This window comes from Grammomys surdaster, unplaced genomic scaffold (assembly GCF_004785775.1).
Source record: "Grammomys surdaster isolate TR1022 unplaced genomic scaffold, NIH_TR_1.0 188, whole genome shotgun sequence".
Lineage (NCBI taxonomy): Eukaryota > Metazoa > Chordata > Mammalia > Rodentia > Muridae > Grammomys > Grammomys surdaster.
Window position 1 is genome coordinate 12,915,486 of NW_021604633.1, and position 11,610 is coordinate 12,927,095.

Below are 11,610 nucleotides of genomic sequence, written 5' to 3' on the forward strand. Positions count from 1 at the left end.
GGACAACATAGGAAATGTAAATAAAACATCCAATAAAAAAAAAATAAAGGTCAAAATAAAAAAAAAGTTTGGTGTGGGAACTAGTTTGTAGCTCACTTAATCTGTGTGCTTGGCCTAACACACATTAAGACCATTGTCCATCAGTTTAATCTCCAGTTAAAAATGAATAGTTAAAAAGAATAGATCACTTTGGGTCCTTGCATCTGTCTTAAAGTCTTGCTAGATAAAGTAAACATCACTGAGAAGCACATAGTGTACATATGTGCAGAAGATAGAGCTCAATTGATGGTTAAAGGCCAAAACTGGACTTGATAAGTGGCGATGTAATTAGAAATTCATTGTTATGATAAAATGCACCTGCTGATTACCCCCACATTGGGGCAGCATGCTGCTGGTTGCCATACACAAGAAGGATTTTCCTACCCTGGTCCACATCTCCCTCCTCTCCCTTCAGGACAGATTATTCTATGAAATGCTACAACCCACACTCAGCCTGCATTTGCAGTGCACCCTCTTCTGTTCTCTCACATATGGCCGTCTGAAACAATTACATAATGAGACATATTATCAGGGCCTGCCTGTCAAGATGAAGAGACTATGAATAAATATTACCCACTTATTAGCTGCACTCCCCTGTGCTCACTGATCTATCTGTGCCTCTGAGATTCAGATTTTACTCTCATATCCCTGGTTTCCTGTGTAATAAAACAACAGCACATTACCAATATTCAGGAAAGGATTTGGAAAACCACAGGAAGGGCTGGGGCTGAGGCTAGAGACCTCTGGGTAGAGACAGAACATGCCTACACTATGTTAAGCACTGGGCTCTGTCCCCTGTACCACAGAAACAAACAAACAAACAAACAAACAAACAAACAAACAAACAAACAAGGAGAATCTTAAGTCCCCTTTGCTATTCTTATGAAATGTGCTGACTTTTTTAAGGCTAATGTTGAACACTCTTTCTTATTTCATAAATATAGTTTATACCAAAGAAAAGCAGAACCTATCTCAGGAGATGAACACACATCCTAAATCAGATATGTTTCATTTGTTTGTTCAGTGTGTGTGTGTGTGTGTGTGTGTGTGTGTGTGCATGTCCCAGCATATATGTGAAGGTCAAAGAATCAATTTGTATTTGTTTGTTTTCCTCCCTACCGTGTGGATTCAGAATTTCCAACACAGGCTTGGCCAGGGTTGAAAACAATTGCCTCTACTCTCTGAGCCATTTCTCCAGCCATTGACATTACTTGATGCCCAACAGATGACATCCAGAAGGAGTGACTCACCTAGATCTCTAGGTCTGGCCATAATTTTGCTTTCCTGTCTATGGCTGATCTTTTTTTTTGTACACTTGAAAAATTGAACAAGAATTTAATGACTGAGCATATAGGAGCATGCTAGCTGTCCTAGATCTTTTGATATAAATTAGAAACATTGCTATTTTATGATAAATCTATATTTAGAAAATGGACTATTGCAAACCTCACAGTACATGAATGTGGTGCGACACCATGGTTTTAAACAGCTGGAGGCCACATGGATGTGAACACTGACATGTGTGCACAGACATTATACCTTCCAGGCCACTGACATCATTTTATATCTATAACAGCAAACTAAAACAGAAACCTATGTGATCTGAAAGAGTTAACATTTTTGTCAAGCAGAGGTAGACAAACATTCTTCTAAAGACACATGCAGTGAACATTTTTGGGATCCATATTGTCCATGACACAGAACTCATTCATCCTGGAGTACTAGATAGCCACAGAACTTAAGTAATTTTGAAAATTACCTTACCAACAATGAAATTTTTACATAGTTCTCATGTTACAGTATACTATTGTTAAATATTTAGCACCCATTTTGTATGTGTGTGTGTGTGTGTGTGTGTGTGTGTGTGTGTGTCTTAATTTATAACTCATGTAAAAAGAGACAATGCAGGGGACTTTTGTTTACGAGCTACAGTTTGTTAGGACTCTTCTAAAATGTGCAAGCAATTGCCAAGGATCACATTATTTCATTAAGTGAATGTTATCATACATTGCTTTGCAAGGACATCCAGACTTAGAGGTTTGCTAGATGCAAGGTGAAGAAGTCTTGAATGTTTTAAAAAGGTACTACAAACAGAAACAAATTCAACAATATAGAGATAGAAATTATTTGTCTAAAGTCTATCAAGATCTTAGTCTCAATGTTCACAGGCAGACAAGTAGGTCATATAGAATCAAAATGCCATCATATTATGGGAGCCAATTTTACAGCTCATGTAAAGTTGTTTGGGTTTTTATTTTTGATTTTCCTTTTATTTCCTTCTAATACCTAATTAAAAGGAATATGGTGTGAATTTATCTCTGATTGTGGTCCTCAATATTCTCCCATTCCCAGAGAAATCGTTTCATTCAAGGTCATGGAAATTTGAAAGTGCAAGTCCTCTGAATTTCATTAGATATATCTTCTTTACTGACTATTAACAGTAGAATTGATTTGCAGGTTATTTTTTCCATGGAGGAGAAGACAAATTAAAGATAAAAAATCAGCAGGAGGGTGGCAGACAGTAGCAATATGGTGTGGGTGTAGACAAATCCCTGTGATTCATAGAAAAGTTAGGGCTCACAGATCAACTCTGTTGTGAGAAACTGCCTCATTTGTAGAATAGTTCCCAGTCTTAGATCATTAGACAAAAATGCATAAAATCTCACCTATTTCGGAGCTGAGCAGTACAAATCACAACCCTCAAATACATGCTCCTTCTGTGTGATATACTTTCTATCTACTACCTCGCACACCTCTGGGCCCTCAGCACCTGCCATGATGCCACTTTCTGGTTGACATATACCTAAGAACTGTGAACAGTAACACCCAAACTATGGAGCCAAGCACATTTGAGTGCCGGCTACAGCTGAAAGAATATGTTTCTATTCCTTGTCCATCTGTTCTTGGCAACAGAAATTCAAGCTAAAAACAGAGAATAAGCTTCTGAGAAACAAGTCTAAATAGGGTGAAAGCAGAAAGATGGAAGCTCTAAGGTTTCAAACCTAAGCCATAGCTTGGGAATGCTGGTTTTGTAAGTGAATGATTGTTTTTATTTGGGATTACTTCCTGCCTCAAATACAGTATAAAGTTGTTGTTGTTTTTTTAAAAATAACATTCTTTTATCATTCAGTTTAAAATACATTGGTTTGGCCATATATTCTGTTTTAAGTGCTGCTGTTATACTTTCTAATGCTCATGAGCCTAGTGAAGTTTAGGGGGTTGCGGAGTGTTCTTCACTGTGGTTGAATCCCGTTGGATATGAATCATTAAGAACTCAGAACTCAGATATCAAACACTCCTTAGTATTGAGTGAAAGCTCTCTATACAAGATGGATCCCACACAAACATATTTGCTTTTTCCCAAGTTTAATATTGGCTTTACAAAGCTGCCAAGCATTTATCTTGTGTAACTGCTGTGGCTTCCCACTGTGTGCTACCTCCTCCAGACTTCCTTTTGCTATTAAAACAGTACCAAATTATTTATTTACAACTATTAAAAAAAAACACCAAGAACATAACAAAGAATACCACACTGGGCATGTGCTTTTAATTTCAGCAGAACAAGAGTATACCTGTGTTGGAGCCTATCCTTGTCTGAATATCAAGTTCAAGGCTACCATGTCTACACATTGAAACCCTGTCTCAAAGAAAGAAAAAGAAAGAAAGAAAGAAAGAGAGAGAGAGAGAGAGAGAGAGAGAAAGAAGAAAGAAAGAAGAAAGAAATGATGAAAGGAGAAAATGAAAATAAAAATAAAAAAGGCGAAACAGAAATCACAAATAAAGGACCATGTGTGGTCACCACAGTATATGCATTCTATTAGAATCTCAGCACTCTGTTCTATAAATGAGCTAGTATACTCTCAAAGTGTGGGGGCAGGTTCCCCTGAGATTTAACTGGTTGGAGGAGTTATATTGCTTTCTGAAGGACTACAAACCTTTAAAAGAGCCTGTGACTTACAAAGTACTATGCTTGCAAGAGATGAATCTATATTGTTAAGTATCTCTTGTGCAGAATACCAGTGTACATTGTTTACACTTCAAAGTGAGTGGGTTCAACTTTGTCGTTATCATTTTCCTTGACACGTGAATATTTTAAAAGTGATCCTCAAATTTTCAGGGTTTCTTTTTAAGTTGGTTTAGAAGAGGTTATCAATGATGTTTGCTTTATGGTATGTCCTGAATATAAGTTACTTAAGAGGTGGCACCTGGAAGTACCACTTGCTTTCTGGAGTCTCCGTTAAGAATAATAATAAGATGATGCTTGCAATGTGCTAATTATCTCATCTGTTCTTAAATGTCATTCTTGTAGAGTATATTTTCCTTATCCTGAGGAAATATTTCCAAAAACTTCTATCATTTCTTCAAATTCAATAGTTGCCCAGTATACAAGCCACTTGAGGAAATAAGACTCCGTCTTCATAACCTATGAAATAAGCTGCAACTCCATGGTCTCCAAGGTCTCTTGTTTGAGGAATTTAACAAAATCATGTCTAACAGCAAATCTGTATGCTGTATTTATAGTAATGAAATGTGTATTTTGCTGCCAAATGTGTGATGTGGGCTGTATAGCTCTTCCGTGTATACATGTGGAATAACATCAAGTTTGTTGATGTTAGTAACTACTGGTATGTTTCTTTTGGTATTATTTGGCTCCAAGTTTGTTCTTCCCACTTGTTTTAGAATAAGCTGACAGCAGATAGTTTTCCATAGAGCTTCAGAGCTTAGTTATACTAACACTTACAGAAACAGAGCGTTTTTAAATTACTTTTGATTTTCATGACAGATACTTTGTGAAGTGGCTTATGTACATCCATAAGATAGAGTGTCATTTCTGTGGACATGCACATGCACTGTAATTGACCAGGTTTCTGTTTTCTTTCAGATCTGAGTGACCAGTTGCTGGAGGTTGTTGGCTTGGAAGGAGCAATGGAAATGGGCCAGATATACACAGGGCTGAAAAGTGCTGGCCGGCGGCTGGCTCAGTGCTCCTCCGTGGTTATCAGGTAGTTCCTCAGCATCTGTTGTCCAAAGTGTGCTTTGACATGACATTACACCAAATTAACAAAGACAATGCAAGATATAACTGATAATGATATCTATCTTATTTTTGTTTCAACTGATCAACAATTAAAACTTAAGTATTACAAAATGATAGAAATTAAAAAATTTTTACAGTCTTAGTAACGACTTCTTATCGGATTCTATAGAAGTTAATCTCTTATTTATTTACCATGGTGTTTTGGTTACATTTTTATAATTATGGCCAAAACAAATGAGAAGACATATTATAGGAGGGTGAGTTTATTTTGCTCAGGATAGATGAGTGTCACCATACCACATGGTAACGTTGTGGCAAATCAGATGGCTGGATCATGGCAGCCAGGAAGGAAAGAGAGGGGAAAGGCTAGGGACTGCATACTCCCAAGGACATACTCCCAGGGCTCAGTTTCTTCCAACAAGGGGCTACCTACCGGAGCTTCTAGAATTTCCCAAACCATCAGCTAGGATCTTAATATTTAACATGTGAGTCTGTAGAAGATATTTCCAATTCAATCATAATCTATGGATGCCACCAACTAACGTGTGAGTTTAATCTACCCCTGTGCTCATTCATGCTCAAGTTACTGAAGCACCAAAGAACTTACTGGACAAATTATCCATGGGGGTGGAGGGGACAAACTACTGCTGTTCTCTTAAGTTACATTTTTCTCATGTGCTAGAGTATTGTTCTTGTAAACCTAAATTATAAGTAAGTTCCTGGAAAACTTTCCAGTGTTTGATTTTTTTTCTACAATATTTCACCTACAGAAAAACATAGAGTTATTTTGAACAAAATAAAACAACAAGTTGTAGTGCAGACACTTTAAATATGATTTTGTGAATGTGTTGGTACTAGAAAGTCTTAAGTCCCCAACATGTTTTTGTAAGGTTTGCAATGCATGTGGTGGTGGTGGTGGTGGTGCCAGTGGTGGTGGTCGAAAAGTGCGTGTCAACAAGGAGGCTCTTTGATTTTAGTAATTCTAATGGTGTCTTTGAACACAAACGCTGGTATTTTCATTTGGCGTTCAGAATTATTCTTTATGTCACCTCATTTACCAGGAAGCTTTTAACATTCTTGTGACCAAGGAACCTTTCAGTATTCATTAATAGTTAATGAAATCCCCCTTTCAGAAGAGGTCAGCAGTGATCATATTTGCCTTCCTTGGACTTATCATCTTATGTTTTACGGATAATCTGTTACATTAAATATTTTAGCATTATAGTTAAAGTGATTTTTTTCCCTAGGACCAGCAAGTCACTGCCAATGCAGATTGATGGAGAGCCATGGATGCAAACCCCATGTACAGTGAGTATCAAATGGAGAAGAATCATTACCAGTCCTGCTTTTGCTTTCCAGAGATCATGTATTTCTATGTATTCCCAAGTCTCCAAAATTTGTCCTGTCTTCTCTAGGAGCTATTTAGAAATTCCCTTTCGTCTCTTTATTTATATAGAGAAGTTATTGCACTCAGTCTGGAAGCACTGCCCACTCTTGTCAGTGACTTACCTTTTGAATATATGCTTGAGCCAAACTTCAGATACCAAAGACCAAGTGTAAGCTCTGAGACAAGCAAAATATTGATAAAATGTCTCTTAATTCTCTTAGGATTAATCTTCAAACATATATAAAAAATTGGTTATGAGACTTTGATATATACAAAGCAAAAAACTGCTGATGTTACTATTAAGTACCATCTTTGTTGTATTTGAACATGTCTTATAGTTACTAGAGGCTAATATGTCCTAGGTAATAAAATACATTCTTTTTTTTTTCTTGATAACTTCCACTCTAATGGCAAGATAGAGACTCAATGTTTTGATTTGCATTTATCTGAAGGACAGTGGCTGGGTATTTTTCTTCAAGTTTAAAACTCTTAATATTTCATCTTTTGGAAAATATGTTTATCTCATAATGTATCTGTCCACTGGGTTGTTTAATTTGTTACTGTTTAGTTATCATTACTTTATGTGTATTCCAGATGGGAATACTTGTAAGGTGGACATCTAACAATTTTTTCCTCTCATTCTATAAACTGTCTCTTCTTTTTTATTTTTTGGCTAATTCTCTTGATTGGCAGAAAATTTTTATTTCATGAATTCCTATTTCTTAATTGTTGATGTTATTCCCTGGATAACGAAAGTCCTATCCACAGAGTTCGTTCTAAAAGCTATGTCGTTAAGTGTTTACCCTACTTTCTCCTTTATCAGTTTCAGATTTGGGGTCTTATATTAATCTCTGGTTCATTTAGAATTGATTTTGTACAAGACGAGATGAAGGAATCCAGTTTTATACATGTAAATATCGTTTTCCATCACCATCTGATGCAGATGCTTAGGCTGCTGATTTTCAAATGTTTTCTGCTATGTCTTACTGTAAATTACAAATGTCCTTTTCTTTTTCTTTCACTTACTAGATTTTATGCATTTGTGCTTCATCTGGTATTTTTTAGACTCTCTGAATAGCACTGCAATGTTCACATTTATAGTCTCTTAGATGTTAAGTTCTGTCATTGTTAGAGTTACCAATTGTCTTAGTTAGAGTTACTATTGTTCTGATGAAGCACCAAGACAAAAAGCAACTTGGGAAATTACATATCCCAAGTCACAGCTCTTTGAGGAAATCAAAGACAGAAACCCAAACTTGGCAGGAACCTGGAGGTAGGAGCTGATGCAGAAGCCATGGAGGGATGCTGCTTAATGGTTTTTCTCATCATGGCTTGCTCAGTCTCCTTTCTTATAGACCCAGGACTACCAGGTCATAAGGGGCTTGGCCCACCTACATCAATAACTTACTAAGAACATGCCCTATAAGCTTGCCTACAACCTGATTTTGTGGAGACATTCTCTCAGTTGAGCCTCTCTCCTCTCTGATGACTCTAGATTGTGTCAAGCTGATACAAAACAAGTGAACACACTAATGGTGGTGGCAATTGTGCTCTTGGGGGTAGCACTGCTGTTTGTAACAGAGCTGATGACAATGGTGATGGTACACTAGAAAACAATAATGTAGTTATGATGGTTATGATAGAAATTGTGATAAACTTGTAGTCATGGTAGTGATTGGTTTTTATTATGTAGAATGGCAAGGGTCATGGGAATACTAATACTTTTATCTTTAATGGAAGACCATTGTTATTGAGTCATGGTCACAAGAGAATAAGTAAAAATAAAGCAGAAAGAATAGAAATAAATATCTTTGCATTTTTTCAGATGCCACAGTGGTCCTGAATAAAGACCCCTGATACTTGATACTATAAGACCTTCAGATGTCCAGATATTGAAAAACTTTATCAGTAGTGGTACACGTAATTCTCTCTCTCTCTCTCTCTCTCTCTCTCTCTCTCTCTCTCTCTCTCTTCCTCTCTCTCTCTTTGTCACATACACAAACACACACACACACACATATACACACACACACATTACATTTAAAACTAAACCATTTTGTCTTATTCTACAATGCTAATACATAGCAGGTAGTAACTAAAGCCATGCAGCTGGACTCCATGGGGCTACAACTTCCTTACTTTTCCCACAGCTGTCCCAAGGTGATAAAGTCCTGGGTGGCTCAAGAACTTTTCTGGGAAAGGTCTACAGCAAGTCACTAGCTAGGTTTCTAGTTCTACAAGGACTATGTTTATGGATATTTAATTAAATTCTTAGAATAAGTTTAACTGACTAACATAAACACTTCTGACACTGATTTGAGCTCTTTTTCCAATTAGTAGCAGTAATACCCACTTCAATTATTAGTTATTATGATCTACAACTAGTAAATTAATACATTTATACAATTTAAATTTATTTTTTCTTTTTATAAATGTACTTATTCATTTAAAACATTTATGGTAGCTTACAGTGGGCCAAGAACTGTACTACTCTGAGGTTTATTACTGTTAATTTGAATTTTGGAATATTCTACTTTTCCTAGAACCACATGGGACTTTGAACTTTAAATTTTATTTTAACTGAAGAGAATATTTAATATTCTTAGCAGTTTTATAGTTTAACTAGAGAGAGTGTTTTTTCCTTCAATAAAATAGCACAATGTTTTTCTTACAGAACATAAGAAATTATAGAATGTTAAAATTCTCTGCTAAATTTAAATATCCATAAGCTGATATTCGATTTATGAAGGAGTTTCTCTAGTTATAATTTTAGAGAAACCAGAAGGTCTGTTTTCTTTTGAATTGCATAGATGGTGGAGAAGGGCAAAAAATGCATATGTCTTGAGTCTTAAATCAATTAATATAATTTTTATAAAATCAAGATAATATAGATTATTGAAATGAATTGTAGTGATAGTTGTTTAACAATAAAAATCTTCCTGGCAACAGTGAAATTAAAATGACATTAAAACAAGTTGAATGTTTTATCAGAATGAAAAATGTTAAGTAATGTCAAGAAGAAAATTAAAATAATGTTTATTTATAAATTGTATCAGAGCTGCATCACAAATATCAAGAAAAGCTAAAAAAAAGAGAGATTTAAATTCATATTTTATAAATCCTTTCATGACTTTCTAAATTCTCTGTCTTAGTAATAGTCAAAATCCCTGTGATCACAATATGTTAGTATTCACGACAGTAACAAAGAGTGGATTTTAGCCTAGTAACTATGTCTTCATCATTTTAGTAAACATATTTAAAGCAGGAGACTATTGATTTTAGAAGAACATATGTGGACATGGATGATTTGGAAGAGCTGTCTATAAGCTGGACTCTCCATCCTCTTTTTACTTTCTAACTTCTTTCTCCTGAGCACAAAGAACATACTGGCTTTATTAATCATGCATTCATGTAATGCAATGGGCATCTCAGAAAATGGAGGAAGACAAACTCAAACAATAGGGTAGGGCATGGCACAAACCATCACAGATTTCTTTTCATATCTACACCGGACACACCCCACTGTTTGCAGTTGATACTCTTTTATTTTATTGTTTATTTTATTTATTTACATTTACATTTCAAATGTTGCCCTCCTTTCCAGTTAAATCCCCTATGCCCTCTTCCCACCCCCTTCTTCTATGAGGGTGCTCCTCTACCCACTCACTCCCTCCTGCCTTAGCACCCTAGCATTCCTCTACACTTGGTGTTCGAGCCTCCATGGGACCAGGTGGTTCCTCTACCATTAATGTCAGACAAGGCCATCCTCTGCTACATATGCAGCTGGAGCCATGGGCCCCTCCATGTGTACTCTGTGGTGGGTGGTTTAGTCCCTGGGAGATTTTTTTTTGGGGGGGGGTTCTGGTTGGTTGATATTGTTGTTCTTTCTGTGGAGTTGCTTACCCTTTCAGCTCCTTCAGTCCTTCCCCTAGCATCCACATCTGTATTGGTCAGGCTCTGGCAGAGCCTCTCAGGGGACAGCTATACCAGGGGCCTGCCAGGAAGCATTTCTTGGCATCAACAACAGTGTCTGGGTTTGGTGTCAGCAGATGGGATGGATCCCTAGGTGGGGTAGTCTCTGGATGGCCTTTCCTTCAGTCTGTCCTCCACTCTTTGTCCCTGAATTTCCTTTTGACAGGAGCAATTCTGGATTAACATTTTTAACCAGGGGCCATGCCTGTCCACAGGATATGGTCTCTAACAGGTTCTCTCTCTCCTAAGTTGGGTATTTCTGCTAATGTCCTCCTTGTTCAGTCCTGGGAAACTCTTGGGTCCCTGGCATCTGGGACTTTCTGGTACCTACCTTCCAGTTCCCCATTCCCCACTGCTACATACCTCCATTCAATTTCCTGACCCTCTTTACTTCTCTACCACCATCTCCTCCTGTACCTGATGCTGCCTGCTTTTCCACTCCCCCTCCTTTCTCCCTCCCAGATGCCTCCCTCCTTCTACTTCCAATGATTATTTTTGTCAACTATGAAGTGACTACGCAAAGCTTCAGGAGCCTTGATTACAGCATCCTAAAATACAACATGCTTTCTTGCACACTCCCCCTTACAATTATTAATGATTCTTGCTCTTCTGCATTATTTTGAGCAGGTAGATTCATTACTCACCCAGCTTTTCCAGAGCTGGAAATCTGAGTCCTGGTACACGACATTCAATATCCCCTAAACTAACAAATATGTCCATTTAATTACATAATTCTATGTCTGGAATCTTTTCCTTTCTCTCCAATGCTACCATCAACATCCTAAACCTGTCCCATTATATGTGATTATATGTCTGACTTCTGTAGAAAGGTTCCATGTGCTCCCATCCCAATTGTTGTCCCCTTTTCATTTACCTTGCCAATTATCTTTAATACGTTCACTGTGAAACATAGTTTCACCTTAACCCTTTATGTTTAGAAGTTTTCAGAGGTTTCTGGATGAACACACATTAAGTTTTCTTTTCAAGAGTATCTTCTTCTACTTCTTCTTTTGCATATTTCCATGTACTTCCCAAGGTTCTGGATACATTTTTCCTTCTTTCCTTACAATGGGTACAACTTGTTCTTTGGGACAGTTCTTGCTCTTTCTCCTCCACAGAACCTGTTGAAGGCATTGCCCTTCCAGTCCACCACACACACACACACACACACACA

At 37.1% G+C, this 11,610-nt stretch overlaps 1 protein-coding gene across 4 annotated transcripts in view; it reads left to right on the forward strand.

Moving 5' to 3' along the window:
- Dgkb (diacylglycerol kinase beta) overlaps positions 1-11,610 on the forward strand; it is a 644,882-nt gene that overhangs the window by 611,499 nt on the left and 21,773 nt on the right. For all 4 annotated transcript variants that reach the window (XM_028768913.1, XM_028768911.1, XM_028768912.1 and 1 more), the window contains 2 exons: positions 4,922-5,042; positions 6,325-6,385. In XM_028768913.1, the coding sequence (XP_028624746.1) occupies positions 4,922-5,042; positions 6,325-6,385 (182 nt within the window). The remainder of the gene's footprint in view (positions 1-4,921; positions 5,043-6,324; positions 6,386-11,610) is intronic.